The sequence below is a fragment of the Hippocampus bargibanti genome, linkage group LG06 (genome assembly GCF_051943395.1).
Source record: "Hippocampus bargibanti isolate YZ-2025 linkage group LG06, ASM5194339v1, whole genome shotgun sequence".
NCBI classification, from domain to species: domain Eukaryota; kingdom Metazoa; phylum Chordata; class Actinopteri; order Syngnathiformes; family Syngnathidae; genus Hippocampus; species Hippocampus bargibanti.
Genome location: NC_142739.1, coordinates 9973471 through 9989852, shown reverse-complemented (window position 1 = coordinate 9989852; position 16382 = coordinate 9973471). Strand labels below are relative to the sequence as shown.

The window sequence follows — 16382 nt, the reverse complement described above, 5'->3', positions numbered from 1 at the left end:
ACATCAAATTCCATTCCAAATTATCTTCATACAATTCTCAATGTACAAGCTTTCTATAAAAAAGAAAGTATTTGAATGGCAAGCTTCTACAAGGACCCTCACTCAACATTTCGGCCATTATGCGCGTGCAAGCCACATTCCAGCTTGCCGATCGATCACGCCGCATCAGCTGCAGTGCACGCGCAGAGTCGATTGCCCGTTAATCATGTGTGTGTGTATGTGCGTGTTTGTATGTGTGTGTGTGTGAGAGAGAGAGGACGGGGGAGGGACATTAACTATGACTATTATGATGAAAAAAACAGCATAGGAGCCTGTCAGCAAAGAGCGTGTGATCAAAATCACCGCAATTATTGTATTAGTCATGATATCATTTTATTAGGTACCGATGTCTATCAAAATATGACAAATAACATACATGTAAAAATTATAACAGAATTTAGTAAGTGACCAAAATAGTAGGAGCAGTGATAGATTGATAACTGGTTGAAATACACACGTTAGCCATTTTATTGTGTACAAAGGTGCAATATATCAGCCCAAATGTTGCTCCTCAAAATATTATTTCAACAACGCAGTTGATGCAGATATATATATGGTGATTGGCGTGAGAAAAAAATGTGAATTTAATTTTTTCCCCCACTATTATGTTCATAATCACCCCCCCCCCCCCCCCCCCCCAGAATTGCATGGTTTCATCGGGCGGCACGATGGTCGACTCCTTCACGGGGCAGCGTCGGAGGTTATGATTCCAGCCTTCCTTTCCTGTTTATGAGGTTTCCATGCTATCTTTGTGCCTGTGCAGGTTTTCTCTGGGTACTCCGATTTCAACCGGTTCAGGTTGTCCCCCGCCAGCTGCCATAAGACAGTTTGGATAGGCTCCAGTACCCCCGGCCCCCGGTGACTATTGTGATATTTTTATTAATTAATGAAGGGATTACATTGGATGGTGTTCCTAATCAAGTGTCCTGACGAGTGTGCATTTCAATAGCTTTTAAATGGTTGAATCCGACATTTTGGAGTGGAACATGAGAAGATGAAGAAACGGGTGGGGTAGAATGTGTGTGTGTGTGTGTGTGTGTGTGTGTGTGTGTGTGTGTGTGTGGGGGGGGGGGGGGGGTCATATCCACCTCCATAAGCACCCTCTCATGCACCCCTATCCACCCTAGAGAGAAAGGGTTAATTGGAGGAGGAATTTCATCGCACATCTGTCAGATTTTAAGGCCGCAGTGACGCACCGTGGGGAGGGGGTGAGGGGGAGAGGATGAGGAGGGTGGTGAGGAAGACGAAGAGGAGGAGGAGGGGGAGAAAGAGTTGGTGCCGAGATCGATGAAGTGGCTGGCAGAGCGAAGAAGAAGAAGAGGAAGAGGAAGAGGAGGAGGAGGAGGAAGATCTCGGCAGATAATGAAAGAAAAAGCGCCGCAGAGCAGCTGAAAAGCAACGCGAGCAAATCGGAGGAAAATTACAAAGGGCGGGAAAAAGAAAACAGGAGAAAACGGAGAAATAAACGCAAGCTAGTTTTTGTGTATGGGTGGAGAGCAACAAAAATAAAAAGCTTGACACGGGGGGAGGTGGGGGCGGTTTTGGACGTCGCTCGGTGCAAGGAGATGCTCGGCAGCCTCGAACGTGGATACACGTTCAAGGTATAGTGCACTATTTCAATTTATTTTTTATTTTTACTTGCTTTTTACTTGCTTGTTTTTGATTGAACATTTTACGATGAGCTACTATGAAATACGGTCAAATATGGGGGGGGGGGGGGGTGCTTGAACGGGATACTGGTCCGAACGCAGATTTGGACGCGGCGGTGTGAAACGCGTTTGGTTTCGTTGGAATGCTGCTCGCGGCACGGTGGATTTAGTGGTTCGAAAATGTGCCCCACGCTTCAGTTCGAGGTTTGAATCCGACATGCTTGCGTGGAGTTTTTCTTCTCACATTCCATAAACAGGCATCTTCGTGTGACTGCTTGTTTGTCTAAAGTGTAACCTGCATGTGATTGAGTGCTAATCAACCCTGATTATAGCCCACTTCTCTCGCCAAAAGTCAATTGGGACATCCTCTGGTTGACCTGAAAGCCAAATCAGCATGAATGCTTTCTTTTCACTATCTATGTTGTAATTGTCTGGCAACCCATCAATGCCCCCCCCCCCTTAAAAAAAAAAAAAAAAAACAGCTGAAATAGATTTACCCCTGGTATATATAGGATCACAAGCACTATGCCTATTTTCAGCCCGCCTTCTATTCTATTCTATTCTATTCTATTCTATTCTATTCTATTCTATTCTATTCTATTCTATTGTATTGTATTGTATTGTATTGTATTGTATTGTATTCTTTCTTTCTTTCTTTCTTTCTTTCTTTCTTTCTTTCTTTCTTTCTTTCTTTCTTTCTTTCTTTCTTTCTTTCTTTGTTTATTTATTTATTTATTTATTTATTTATTTATTATTTTTAGTCAGTTATCTAGTTATTATTTCCGTCCTCTCTCCCTCCCTCCCTCACTCCCTCTCTCCCTCTCTCCCTCCCTTCCTTCCTTCCTTCCTTCCTTCCTTCCTTCCTTCCTTCCTTCCTTCCTTCCTTCCTTCCTTCATTCATTCATTCATTCATTCATGTATTCATTTCTTTATGTATTTATGTATTTATATATGTATTTACATGTTTTGTGTTTGTTTATGTGTTTATTTACAATAAAATATAATACAATACATATTGATTTACACGTTTTAACAACAGCTGAAGCTGTAACAAGTAATAATAATAATAATAATAATAATAATAATAATAATAATAATAATAATAATAATAATAATCTATCCTTCTGCTGGTATGTGACAAAAGACGAAATAATAATAATAATAGTAATAATAATCAGAATCATAATAATAGGGGTGGCCTGGGAGTCCAGTGGTTGGCACACCAGCGCAGAGGTCGCCGGTTCACGTCCCGCTCCGGCCTCCCTGTGTGGAGTTTGCATGTCCTCCCCGGGCCCGCGTGGGTTTTCTCCGGGTCCTCCAGTTTCCTCCCACATTCCAAAAACATGCATGGCAGGCAGATTGAAGACTCCAAAATTGTCCTTAGGTGTGAGTGTGAGAGTGACTGTTTTTATGTCCTTGTGTGCCCTGCAATTGGCTGGCAACCAATTCAGAGTGTCCCCCGCCTCATGCCCGAAGACAGCTGGAATTGGCTCCAGCACCCACCGCGACCCTAATGAGGAATAAGCGGTATGGAAATTGGATGGATGAATAATAATAATAATAATAATAATAATAATAATAATAATAATAATAATAATAATAATAATACATTTCATTTACAAGCCCCTTTCCAAACTCAAGGACACTTTATAGTTACAGGCTAATTTTTTTAAGCGCTTAACATGGACAGCTATCATATACAGAATGTATTTGTTTATGTAATTATTTATTCATGTATGTATTAATCTATGTATTTATCTATTTTTGTGGGCCCGAAGCATATATGAGAAATAACTTTTGACATGGCCCATAATGCTATTAAAAAAACAGTTTGGATGGTTAGTATATGTAGTGCAGTTGTCGATAACGTGAGAATCATCCGGGTCATGGCACCAACTGAAATGTTATACACTGTATATGAATCTTTGCTTGGTTTGTCATCCTTGCATGATCAGAAACTACCAGAAGATTGCATTTTTTCACCCGAGTTTTTTTAAGAGATACCAGAAAGTACATAACCATGGAGCGTTTTGCTGTTAGATGCGGATAAAGGTCTCACACCCCCCTACCCCCCCAACCCCCATGTGATTCCTACTCTTGGCCGTCCACCCGTAGTCTTAACAAAATTCAACTCATATATTAACCAAGGGTGTCACAGAAAGTCTTCGATTTAATAATACATAGCAATGAGGCTAAACCAGTGCATGTAATGGGGAGTACCACCAGTACATGTTTTTGTAACCAGGCAAGTGATAAAAATACATTTACAGTTAAAGTAGTAGACGGAATTTCTCCCAGAGCTAATTGGACTTCAGACAAAAACAGATTCCACCATGTTCTTCTTTGTGTCAAGGTCAATTTGTGAAGACATCACATGAAGTGTTCTCAAGTCTGGTCATTTTAGTTGGAATTGATATCGTTTTGGACTCTGAATGTCGGGATGCGATTTGGCTAGTGCTCAGTGGGATCATATTTAATGCAGGGGTGTCAAACTAATTTTTTGACGTGGTCCACATTTTAATTACCGTTTACTTCTGAGTCAATAATAATGGTTTTGGTTACAAGAAAATGCTTACAATATGTGTCTTAATTATTACATACAAGTATTGTAAATTTTGGTTGCGATTTTAGCTAGCATCGTGGGAGTTGTTTTGCTGTCACGGGCCACCCAAAAAAAAAAAAAAATCATGTGGCAGGCCAGATCTGGCACACTAGCCTTATGTTTGATACTGGCTTACAGGGACACAGGTCACCCCAAAGCCTAAAAATTTGAAACAATTTGCATTGTCACTTGTAGTCGTTTGTAAAAATAAGTAACTGCTTAATGATTGATCGGTTGTTGAATAGGCTGAAGTCAAATTTTAAAGTGTTTTTTGTTTCTTTTGAAAAAATAAATACATCGTTGTCAACCCAAGTTTAAGAACGATCGAGAACATGAATTTGGCTGGAATGCTGTTTGGCTTATGTAGTGGCTAATTGTTCTGTTGTGTCGCGCAGGCACAAAAGGAGGCTTGAAGAAGAAGAAGAGGGTCCTCCGGTGGGTGGCGTTGGAGTGCGAGGAAGTACTTAACGCCACTCACATCTTTAATTAGCCGCCACAAATCAATACATTTGGAGTCATCGATACATCCATCCGTGATGGACGGTAGTCTTGGAGAGATGTCGCTGCATGGTCACGCCGAGCTGCACTCGCGGGACCTCTCGGCCGCCTTCCCTCGTCCCCCCCTTAGTGCCGGACCCCCTCTGGAACCCGAGCCGCGGGCCCCCCCGCCGCCCTTCGAGCACTCCATGTCAGCGTTGGGCTACAGCGGCGACTCCCCGTCCGGGTCGGGCAGCACCTACACGACGTTGACCCCCTTGCAGCCCTTTGATGACAAATTCCATCATCACCACCATCACCACCACCCCTGCCTCCCCGTCAGCAACGTCATCGGGAGTTTCACGCTGATGCGCGAGGACCGAGCCAGCCTCTCCGCCAACTTCTACAACCCCTACGCCAAAGATCTCGCCATGGGCCAGAGTCTTACGCCGCCCTCCTCAAGTCTGGGGTCCATGCATGGCTATGGAAGTACCAACGGCGGGGGTGGAGGTGGGTGTGCCGGACAGATGCTCCACGGTGGCTACGACGTCCACGGCGGGAGTCTCTTCTGCAGGACATCGGACTTCGGGCGAGAGATGTCACCCCCGGGTTTGGGTGCCGGCGACATGTCCATGGGGCACCAGCTGAACAAAATGGACGGGTCGGCCCATCACCCTCACATCTTCAGCCAGCACTACCAGGCGCACCACCACCCCAGCCAGCAGGCTGCCAAGATAGCCGACCACCTGCATTCCCTCACATCCTCCCCGGGCGAAGGCACCTTGGGCGTCGAGTCCCCGGGCGGCGGCGGAGGCGGCGGCGGAGGCGGCGGAGGAGGCGGCGAGGAGATCAACACCCGTGATGTAGCCCAGAGGATCATCACGGAGCTGAAACGCTACAGCATCCCACAGGCCATCTTCGCCGAACGCATTCTGTGCCGCTCGCAGGGGACGCTCTCCGATCTTCTGAGGAACCCCAAACCCTGGGCCAAGCTGAAGTCCGGACGTGAAACCTTCAAAAGGATGTCTCGATGGCTGCAGGAGCCAGAGTTCCAGAGGATGGCCTCACTTCGACTGGAAGGTGAGAACACACACACACACACACACACACACACACACACACACACACACACACACACACACACACACACACACACACACACACACACACACACACACACACACGTAAATGTGGATTAATGATAACCATGGGATCTAAGTTTTGGCATTATGTTACCAATACAATTGAAACATTCTCCGATTAGAATGTTGTTCCCCGTGAATGCTATTCCTGATCTAAATCTGTTCAGAATTAAAATACGGTGGAATTATATTACTCGTGGAATGAGGTTCCTCGTGGGCTAAGGTTCCAAATCTAAAGATGCCTCCTGGTAGAATGCCCACCCTTCACAGAATGACTTTATCTCTTGACCTAAAGTTCATCATTGAAAAATACTCCTGATAGATGGACGTTCCTCATAAAATGCTTTTTTTACTCGTTGCTCCTCATTGCTTGTTCTCCCATATTGAATTTGTGTTCCTTGCGGAATCATGTTCCTTATGGATTTCAGTTCCAAATAGAAAGATCCTGCTCACAAAATGTTGTACGAGGTAATCACGGATGTTAGAACCTCGTTGGTCTATATGCTCTTTGTGATTTATCCACAAAGTAACATTTGACCTCAATGTGTGTGTGTGTGTGTGTGTGTGTGTGTGTGTGTGTGTGTGTGTGTGTGTGTGTGTGTGTGTGTGTGTGTGTGTGTGTGTGTGTGTGTGTGTGTGTGTGTGTTTGTGTGTCAAACTAGTTAAATTAAAAAAAAAAAAAAAAAAAAGAAGAAGAAACAACATTTTATCCCACTTGGCAATTTTCGAGTGCCGGCTTTTTCCTGCCAGTGGGATATGGTGTTTATGGTGATGGGGGGGACTGTTGTCCCCCCACCCCCCACTTGGCCGATTGCGCTTTTGGTTAATTACAAGTGTGTATTGATTACCATGGGAAAGAGCAGCTGGCCTCGGCCGCCATTTCCAGATGGGAATTAGCATTCCGAGAAAGGCTTCTCTCGCTTCTCCTTTCTCTCTTCTCGCTGATGTTGTTTCGTCAAATGAGCGTTTATCTACCGAGACGTTTGTCCAAACACGCCTCACCGGTGAGCCTGGGATTTAGCGGTTGAATTATATATGGGGGGACGCCTCAAGTGTTTATAGGAGACCATTGGGACGGTCAATCCAAGTGGAGGGTATGGGGATCAGCAGATGAGGAAAATGCAAAATGAGCTGTGTCCAAAGTCTGGTCTGAGGGACAATTGTGGCCTACTGCACCTTTTTTGGGCCCATTGCATCTTCAGAAAATAAATAATAATAGTTAAAAACGCTGCACGGGCGGCCCGGTCGTTGAGTGGTTAGCACGCCGGCTTCACAGTGCAGAGGTCGCCGGCTCGCGTCCCACTCCGGCCTCCCTGTGTGGAGTTTGCATGTTCTCCCCGGGCCCGTGTATATATATACACACCTTTTTATCTACATTTTTAACAACTGACTTTTTTTATATTACACAATTTTAAATCCATGTATCAAGATATGTCTATCGTAAAAAAATGTATTATCAAGAAAAATATTGACATCGATGAGAAGGTTTCTTCAGCCGTTATCTGTACTTCTTTGGAGGTGTCGGACGTTTCGCTTTTTATCCAAGAGACTTCGGCAGCATACTAAAGTCTTACTGGTAGTTTCGGCCCTATATATATATCCCTACTGTCCAGACATGGCGGTGCCGGACTCTGCTATGATAGGTCCCTGCTCTCAGGTTGGGGGTGTACTACTCCTTGCAGCCCCACTGATATTGATAAAGTGTTTTTTTGAGAATTTGTTTAGTCTCCCCAATGTACTGTTCTTTACAATTTTCATTCTTACTGATAGTTCCTATTGTTCTGACTAACGACTGGCCTGATTGCCCCACTTCGACCGGTATCACCTCGTCAGTATTACTAATCCTATGTTGCCTAAGCGGGCTATTGTATGAACGATCCATATTGAACCTCACCCCACCAAACCGGTTTAATGAAGGATTTAGTTGTTTTATGAAAATTGCTTCTTTTACTCCCCTTTCAAACCCTCTATGTTCTTTCGCTAAGATTTTAACCTCATTGTCGTCAAATGAGTGCCTGCTAGCTTTTAGGTGCATATGTACTGTCGATTGAGGCCCACGAGTATTATCCCTGCAATGTTTGAGAATTTGTTTAGTCTCCCCAATGTACTGCTCTTTACAATTTTCATTCTTATAATGTATTGAATAAACTATACATTACTTTGTTTTTCATTTGGCAGCCTATCTTTTGGATGCACTAATTTTTGCCTTGAAAAACCATGAAAGATTTGATGTTCATATAATGGTTTTTAAAGTGAAATACAACTAAACTGTACCTCGGTCATAATTGAACGATGGGCGACGAATGACAAATCCTCTCGGATGTGATTTCAAAGCAAAAAACGCACAAGGCTGTTGTTTTTAATTCAGCCGTGTAGTCACGCAAGAGTTAACCAGCCTGACCGAGTCTAAGCTGCTCACATTTAATCAATAATTTCTATCAGCCACTGGCCCACAAAGCAATGGGGAGGTTGGGGCGGGTATGGGTTGGCGGTGGAGGCTACCGTGTGGGCTGCAGGGGGGAGGCCAGAGCCACCCTGAGGTGGGGGGAAGGGATCAGCATGCGTAGTTTGGGGTGGGGGCGCAAAAGGACTCTCCATCACGTTCCCGCAACACGAGATGCAGCGTACATCACGATTAGCGGCTGTTCTCACCATCATAAGACGCCCCCGGGAAGGGGGGGGGGGATATATGTCACTCGGCCACCGCCGATTTATTGCCCGACGATTGTGGGCCTCTTACGCGCCATTACAGTGCGAGCAAGCATTAACTTAATGGCCACCGCTACTGCTGCCGACGCCATGGCCAGCCAGGGACGAAGCCAGGATGCCCCCCCCCCCCCCCACACCTTCTCAGTTGCCCTCCCACAACAGGCCGTAAATTCTCCTGGCACTCTAACTAGCATTGCTATTGTGTTGCCGTTTTTTTAGAACATATCACGCCTTTTTGGAACAAATCAATCTCCTTTGAGTGTGAATGATTTGACCTGACAAAAATAAGTCAGAGTTCACGGCTATTGTAAATGACCAAATAATCTGCGATAAAATTATTTATCGATCGGTCGGTCTGTCTGTCTGTCTGTCTGTCTGTCTGTATGTCTGTATGTCTGTATGTCTGTATGTCTGTCTGTTTGTCTGTTTGTCTGTTTCAAATTGGGCTGTCAGCTTTTTTCCCATCCATTGATTGGTTGATCGCAGTAAAACTAGTTGTGGGCAACACAAACACACCAAAAGCAGCCATTTGCGACCCTGAGGATGGCTCTTTTGTGTGGTGTATATCATTTGACGTATTTTGGGCTCTTGTCATTACATTATATCAGGATTGATTGTAAACTGCTCCAGAAAAGGTAAGATTTTGTGCATTTAGATTGCGGTTTTATACACAGTAGTTTTGATGGTTTAGGGTTAGGGTCTACGGTTAGGGCCAAGAGTCAGGGTTAGAGATACGCATTAAAGGACAACCGACACTATTTTTTTGTTACCTAACTGACGTCATAAAAATGTTTTATAACATCTAAAATACCCAAAAACACGCAGGCTGATATTTTTTGTCAAATAAATCATGTCAAATAAAGTATTCTTTTTTGGTTAGATTTGCGCTGTTTGGCAGGAAAAGTGAATTTTCCGATGTAGGCAATTTTGCATAGCGTTTTGCCTGACTGTAATGGTCACTGTCTGATTTGTGCATCAAAATTGGCCTTCTCGTATTGTCATCATGGCTGTGTGTAGTTTTAAAAACACTCTAATTGCACTTACTATTGAGGACAAAGAGCACTTTCCAAAAAACAAAACAAAAAAATAACTCCTTAACTTTCTACAGGCCTCAGGGTCAATTCTAAAACACTTGTTTTTTCCTGCCGCAAAAGACAATTCAGTACACTAGCAGAACAGTTATACAGTGAGACCTCAACTTACAAACACCTCAACTGACAAACTTTTTGTCTTACAAACGTCAAATTTATGAAAATTAAACCTTATAATAAGCACTATTTTCATAATACACACCCACCACGGCTGGCGGAGTGATCTTCGGCGGAAGCACACGACCGAACAACACCAGAGGTTAAGTTACCAACAGTCCTTATGGAAGGTGGCTCTCCTTCCATAAGCCATCAACAACCATCAAAAAGGTAAATAAAACTTTTTTTTACAGCAGTTTATTTCTTTAATTACAGTCGTCATGTAATGCGCCTCTCTTTCCAAACAGCAATTCCCTTTGACCTTCCACCTCCAACGCCATTCCATCAAGCCATAAATGACCATCACAAATGTAAATAAAGTGACTATGATACAATGCAGTGTATTTCTTTCATTACAATACAATTGCACATTTATTACACATAGAATAAGGTATGTTGTGTGTAGTTTTAAGGCTTATTTAGTTGAAAAGTATATTTTATGGAAACCCGGCAACGGATTATTCCCATTTTAATGGTTTCCTATGGGGATTTTTTTTTTTGAGATACACACTTTTCGCCTTACACACTCTGTCTCGGAAACAATTAAGTTCGTAAGTTTAGGTCTCACTGTATCTTACTCCAAATCATTTTACCCCAATACTAGCGACATTTCAAGCTTTGTAGTATTTCCGTAAGGGTGTACGAATGATATCGAATACACACTTAAAGGACAACCGACGTCACTTTTTTGTTTCTTAACTGACATCAGAAGAACGTTTTATAGCATCTAAAATACCCAAAACACGCAGTATGATATTTTTAGTCACATGCAAAACACCAATAAAAATGACAAAGTGTCCAAAATCTGCAAAAAAGTGAGTTGCGAATTGGGCATTTTCAGAAATTCCCGCCCCCAGTTCGTGACGTCACGCCAAGACGTCTTGCATTGCTGGAGAATCAAAACAAAGGCTTCAGATTCGGAGAATATGGTTTCTTGTCACACATCCAGTTATGAATATGATTCAAATAGTTTTGAAGAGGAAAGCATACATGTTTGCAATCGATTAAAGAATTTATTCCGTGTCATTTTCAGGCAAAGGGGGGGGGGGGGGGAATGTTGCACCGAAAACAGGCAGAAGATGGCGACAATGCTCCGTGTGGAAATTGGCTCAACATTTTTGTCACAACAAACAATGATTCACCATCGCGTTATTTATGTGTTTTCCTTCTAATTTCGCCATCAACACCGATCAACACGAAGTTTTCAGACCAAACAAAGTACCACAAAATACATTGATGCGATAAAAGGACTGCTACAGTGTGTCCTTTCTCGGTCAGGGGCGTTCCTTCAGTGACGTGACGTGAGGACACGTCACCAACTCAAAAACAAGACTTCCGGAATGTTCAGCGCGAGTCTTAAAACCTAAAATATAGCCATATGCGGTGAAATCTTTGTAAAATACGCTCAGTAGAAGTCACTTGAAGCAATTTTAAAAATTATGGACACAACTTGTCCATAATTTTGACTTGACCATTTTTTTTCCTAATTGACATAAAAAAAAACCTTTTATAGCATCTAAAATACCCAAAATCCGCATGCTGATATTTTTAGTCAAATGCAAAACACCAATAAAAATGACTTAAAGTGTCCCAAAACTCCCACAAATTAGCTCCAAAACTGGGGAGATTCAGAAAGTCTCACCCCCTTGTTCGTGACGTCAATATTAGTCGCACATTGCCTTGCTCCAGAATGAAAACAATGGTTTCAGATTCGGAGTAGATGCTTTCTTGTTACTCATCCAGTTATGAGTATGATTCAAATAGGTCTGAAGAGGAAAGCATAAATGTTTGCAATCGATTAAAGAAGTCCTTCTGTATCAATTCGTGCCGTCTGCACGCGATGAAACCGGTGGACCTTGTTGTAGCGTTGTGAAATGGGCTGATTTGTCCGCTGGGAATTTGTGTAAACTTACACCTTCTTTATGCGTGTTACCGCAATTGCCTGCGACACACAACGATTCACCGTCGCGTTATTTGTGTAGTTTTCCTTCTAATTTCGTGATCAACACAGTGTTTTCAGACGAAAAAAGTACCCAAAATGCATTGTGTGTCACTTTCTTGGTCAGGGGCGTTCCGAATGTGATGTCACTTCATGCATCAACTCGAAAACAAGACTTCATGAATATTCAGCGCGAGTCTTAAAACGTAAAATATATGCGGTGGAATCTTTGTAAAATACGCTCAGTAGAGGTTATTTGAAGTGATTTTACAAATTATGGACGGAATTTGTCCAGAGGTGTCGGCTGTCCTTTAAGGGCTAGGGATTACGAAAGTGAGCTAGGGTTGGGATTTGGGCTAATGTTTGGGTAAAGGGTTAGAAGTTAGGGGTTATGAGTAGGATTCAGGCTATTTCGAGCAGTGGTGGACGTCAGGGCCTGCAAGGCATTCTCTGCTGGACTAGGAATATCTGAATCACAGACTGATGTTAATTATATTTTGTCCGTGAATTCTTCTGAAATAATGTGTGTTTTCGTATTCAAGCATTTAATCAATCACATTTCAGCCATTGTTTGTTACCAGGGTCAGAAATCTACTTGGACGACTTCACAATCCGTTACGCACCGTGACTTGCATAAAATAAGTGTTGATCAAACTGTTGCTTAAACCAATCAGATTTTGAGTTGGCGACACCTAGGCCTTCTCGCAGGCCTTATTTCCTGGCTAACGCCTCCATCTAGTGGATTTATATAAAATCACACCACACTTTTTATACGAGTCGCAGCTGTGGCTGCAGTAAAGGTTGTATAGTCGTGAAATAGTTATTAAGATTTAGATTGATTCAGACGTCGCACTACTGAAGGCCTTGGTGTGAAATACAGTACATGGCTCGCCAATGATTTAGAGTTTGGGTTAGTGTTCAGAAATTTGGGTTAGGGTAAAAGGTAGAGGTTAGGGGTTCATGATAAGGGTTTAGGTTCGGATTATGGCTCGTGTTTTGGGTTCTGTTAGGGTTCGTGTGTGGCTTTTCTTTGAGTACTTCTCCCACATCCGCACGGATTAAAGTGCATCGAAAGTTGGATAGATGGATGGATACCTGTCATCATCTCATTTTGTTGGTGCACCTTGCGAAGGTCGTTGAGAAAGACGAAGAATGAGGCGGTGCTGAGGTTGTACTTGTCTCCCCTGACTAATGATCAATAAATCTGGAAGGAGATGTTTGGGGATGACGGAATGAAGCGGAACAATTGAGGGTGTTTCATTTATTTAATAGAGTGTGTGTTGCTTGTGTCTGTGAGTGTGAAGGTCACACTGGTCTGATATCTCCAGCTGATCGGCTGAGACGCCAACTGACATTCCTCAAAGTCTGGAATGAAAAATCTATTCATTTTTGCTCGTCTTCCAGTTATGATGCACAACTGTCAGCCAATTCTGCCCACCTACTATGACCCGGTCTCACCTTTTAAAGTCACACACATTCAAAATCACAGGTACTTCAGTAGGACGTGAGGACGATGACCCCAAAGTGTAGAAAATAATACAGGTAACATCCGACTTGGGACCGGCTCGACTTATGCCCATTACTGTTCGTTCTGCTTCGGGGCCATCTGGCGGTTCGGGTGCGTCGGCCACGCAGACGGCCGCGGGGTCAGGCCGGGCGTCGGGGCGAGAGCGGGGTAAGGCCGGGAAGTTTGCAACCGGTAGAACACTGCAGACGAATACCCACGCCCGCCTGCCCTCTTGGCTCCTGAATCACATCGTTTGCAAGTCATTTAGCACAGTATCTATTCAACATTTTGAATGGATTTCAACTTACAACCATTTTGGTTTAGGACCGGTTGGTCGGAACGGAAGACGGTCGTAAGTCAGATATTATCTGTGCTTGCTTTTCTCATGTGGCACATTGTTCAAATCGATCAATGGGATCATTGTTAAAATATGAAATCAATATAATCCTGGGTACATAAATCCAATTTTTTTTAATTACGTTTTTTATTGTATTTTTTTAAACAGGTCAGTTTTTCAAATTGAAAATAAATTTATAAAACTCGCAAACCTAAATGATTAAGTTGCCTTCTCTGGCTTGGTTCTTACAATTGTCAGAAATGAGACAAAATGATTTCCAAAGTAAAAGCTGCGTTTTGCAGGATGACTGAAATCTGACAAAATGTCATGTGTGCAGGCTGAATTTATTATATATTTTTTGATGGGGCGGGGGTGGGGGGGGCGTTAAATAGTTGTTTATAGGTCACATTGAGTTATCTTGTCAATTTATGCAGTGGATTACTGTGATTTGTTAGCATGTCCATGAAGGCCTCTGAGATTCCGTCTGCAAAGCTGCCAGATGGGTGCGACGGTGCCTTTTCCCGACACAAGTTGCTGATTCATCTCTTTTTTTAGGGGAAGGTGGGGGTGGGGGGTCGTCTGGTTTGCCGAGCTCAGCGCTTTCCCTTCAGACAAATCCACTTTCCCCTGCACTTAATCCATTTGTCTTCGTTAGCTGCCTGGACTTTTTGTTTTAATTTGTCTCGTGGTTGCTTTCCCACCCACTCGGCAGCCTGCAAGAGGAAAGAGCAGGAACAGAGTAAGCTGGAGCGGAACCAGGGGCCCAAGCGCACTCGACTGGTGTTCACCGACCTCCAACGCCGCACGCTGTTGGCCATCTTCCGGGAGAACCACCGGCCCACTAAGGACCTGCAGGTTACCATCTCGCAGCAGCTGGGCTTGGAGCTCTCCACCGTCAGCAACTTCTTCATGAACGCGAGGCGGCGCAATCTCAACAAGTGGAGCGACGAGGGCCGCCCGTCCTCCACCGGGTCCTCGGGATCCAGCGTCTCGTCCTCGGCGGTGTCGTGCAGCACGGCGTGATGGCGGCGGTAGGCGGGCGGCACGGGGACAAGGAGCCGAGTCTGAGCAGTGACCGGCCGGCATGAAATGTCCTCCTGAAGGCGCAGAAGCAGCCGTGAGCCATCGTTTCAAACCAAAGCATAGAGCGGGCGCCCTCAAGTGTGGCTCGTGGGTGAGGGGCGCCGCGTTGATACAAGTGAGGGGCAGGCGGTCCCGCTAGTACAGTGGTACCTTGACTTACCAGAGATTCAAGTTATTTTTATGCAAATTGGTTTCATTTCTATTTTCAGACGTTGCTCAAACGGGATAAAAATGGCCCACACGAACAAAATGAAAAGGCACAAAAAGCATTGCAAAGAAGATAGCACACGAAAGCGACCGTGTGGTACACACCTGTACGACAGTGTGTGTGAAGTTGTTTGTGTTTGACTGACTTTTGTCTTCAGTACTAAAAGACAAAATCATTTTACAACGCAAATATTTTTCTTAAATTACACAAATTCAAAATGAGAAGACAGTGACCTGAAACCACACGGTAATGTGATGGTCTCAGGTCCATAATTAGGCCACGCCCCTTTAAGGGAAACTTCAACGCACAAACATGTGTGTGTTGACAAAGTGTGTGCGTTTGTGTGTGCGTGTGTGTTTGTATGTGTGTGTCTATGTGTGCGCGTGTATCTGTGTGTGTGCGAGCGTAATAATGTACAAAAATAATTATTAAAAACAGTTCAATTCTTTACCTTTTATTTTCTGACAGTTTCATCTTTATTTTAGACAATTTCAATACAAAAAATACCGAAATTTAAAAAAACAACAAATGGCGCCTGCATAGTCACGCTGTCAAGGTACCACTGTACAGAACCTTTCTGAGGCCAACATGTCGGCTTCCTGTAGTTTCGTGGCGGGCGAGAGATTCAACCAATCAAAAGCAAGCGTACTTTGGGTGCACCACCCACCTAGGTCACTCCTGACCAATCAGGAGCTGCTCTTTGCTCAGATGTGCTGAGCGTCCTCTCAGTCCCCTGTGTCAGATTTTTCTTGAATCAGACCCCTTCTCTTCTGCCATTTTGTTTATTATCTCCCATTTTCCTGGAAAATCACAACGAACAAGCAAGACAAGGAGTTTGTCTTCTTTTCTTTTTTTCTTTATGTGTTTCCATGGTGATGACTCCGAGAATTTGCGAGCCTGGAATCATCCAGAGGCCTCAGGAGCGTCTTCGACTCGCAGCTGTCAATCATTCCCTGTAACAGGAGAAGCCCCGCCTCCTTGCCCAATTCCATGGCCTTGACTGAATCACGAGACGTGGACGGAATCCATCCATTTGGTTTCCCAAAAAACATTCAAGGTCTTTGAAAAGGGGTTTGGGGGGCGTTGACACTTTCTTTCGTTATTCTTTTTTTAATGAAGGAATGTGATTCTTTCCACCGTTCTTTTGTACAGATGTCAAGCACATGCCGATGGTTTTTGGTCCGCAAAGGAAATGGTTTTGACTTGCCGCCATTTTTGGCCCCATCCACTCTATTTATCTTGCATCTATTTATTTATTATTTTTTCTCTTTTTTTAATTTATTCATCTATTTATTGAATTGACGCCAACAATACCATTGTAGGTGTTTATTTATGATGTCTGTGTTTTTATCCGATGGGCACATTTAGTTGTAGAATCCCATCGTAATACCAAAGATGAACTTTGCTTCCCTGAATGTAACTCTTGAACCCCCGACGCCTCGA

General features: G+C 43.7%; 1 protein-coding gene across 1 annotated transcript; it reads left to right on the top strand.

The window, feature by feature from the left end:
• The first annotated feature begins 1310 nt into the window (after window positions 1–1310).
• onecutl (one cut domain, family member, like) lies at window positions 1311–16382 on the top strand. The gene is made up of 3 exons (XM_088998546.1): window positions 1311–1640; window positions 4686–5847; window positions 14361–16382. Exons 2-3 carry the CDS (start codon window positions 4827–4829, stop codon window positions 14669–14671), a joined length of 1332 nt encoding a protein of 443 aa, XP_088854672.1. The 5' UTR covers window positions 1311–1640; window positions 4686–4826; the 3' UTR covers window positions 14672–16382.

Excerpts from the sequence above, each read along its gene's own strand:
- onecutl (XM_088998546.1), top strand. The coding sequence starts at position 4,827 with ATGGACGGTAGTCTTGGAGAGATGTCGCTGCATGGTCACGCCGAGCTG. Across the intron at positions 5,848-14,360 it reads GGCCTCACTTCGACTGGAAG|CCTGCAAGAGGAAAGAGCAG; the intron begins GTGAGAACACAC and ends CCCACTCGGCAG.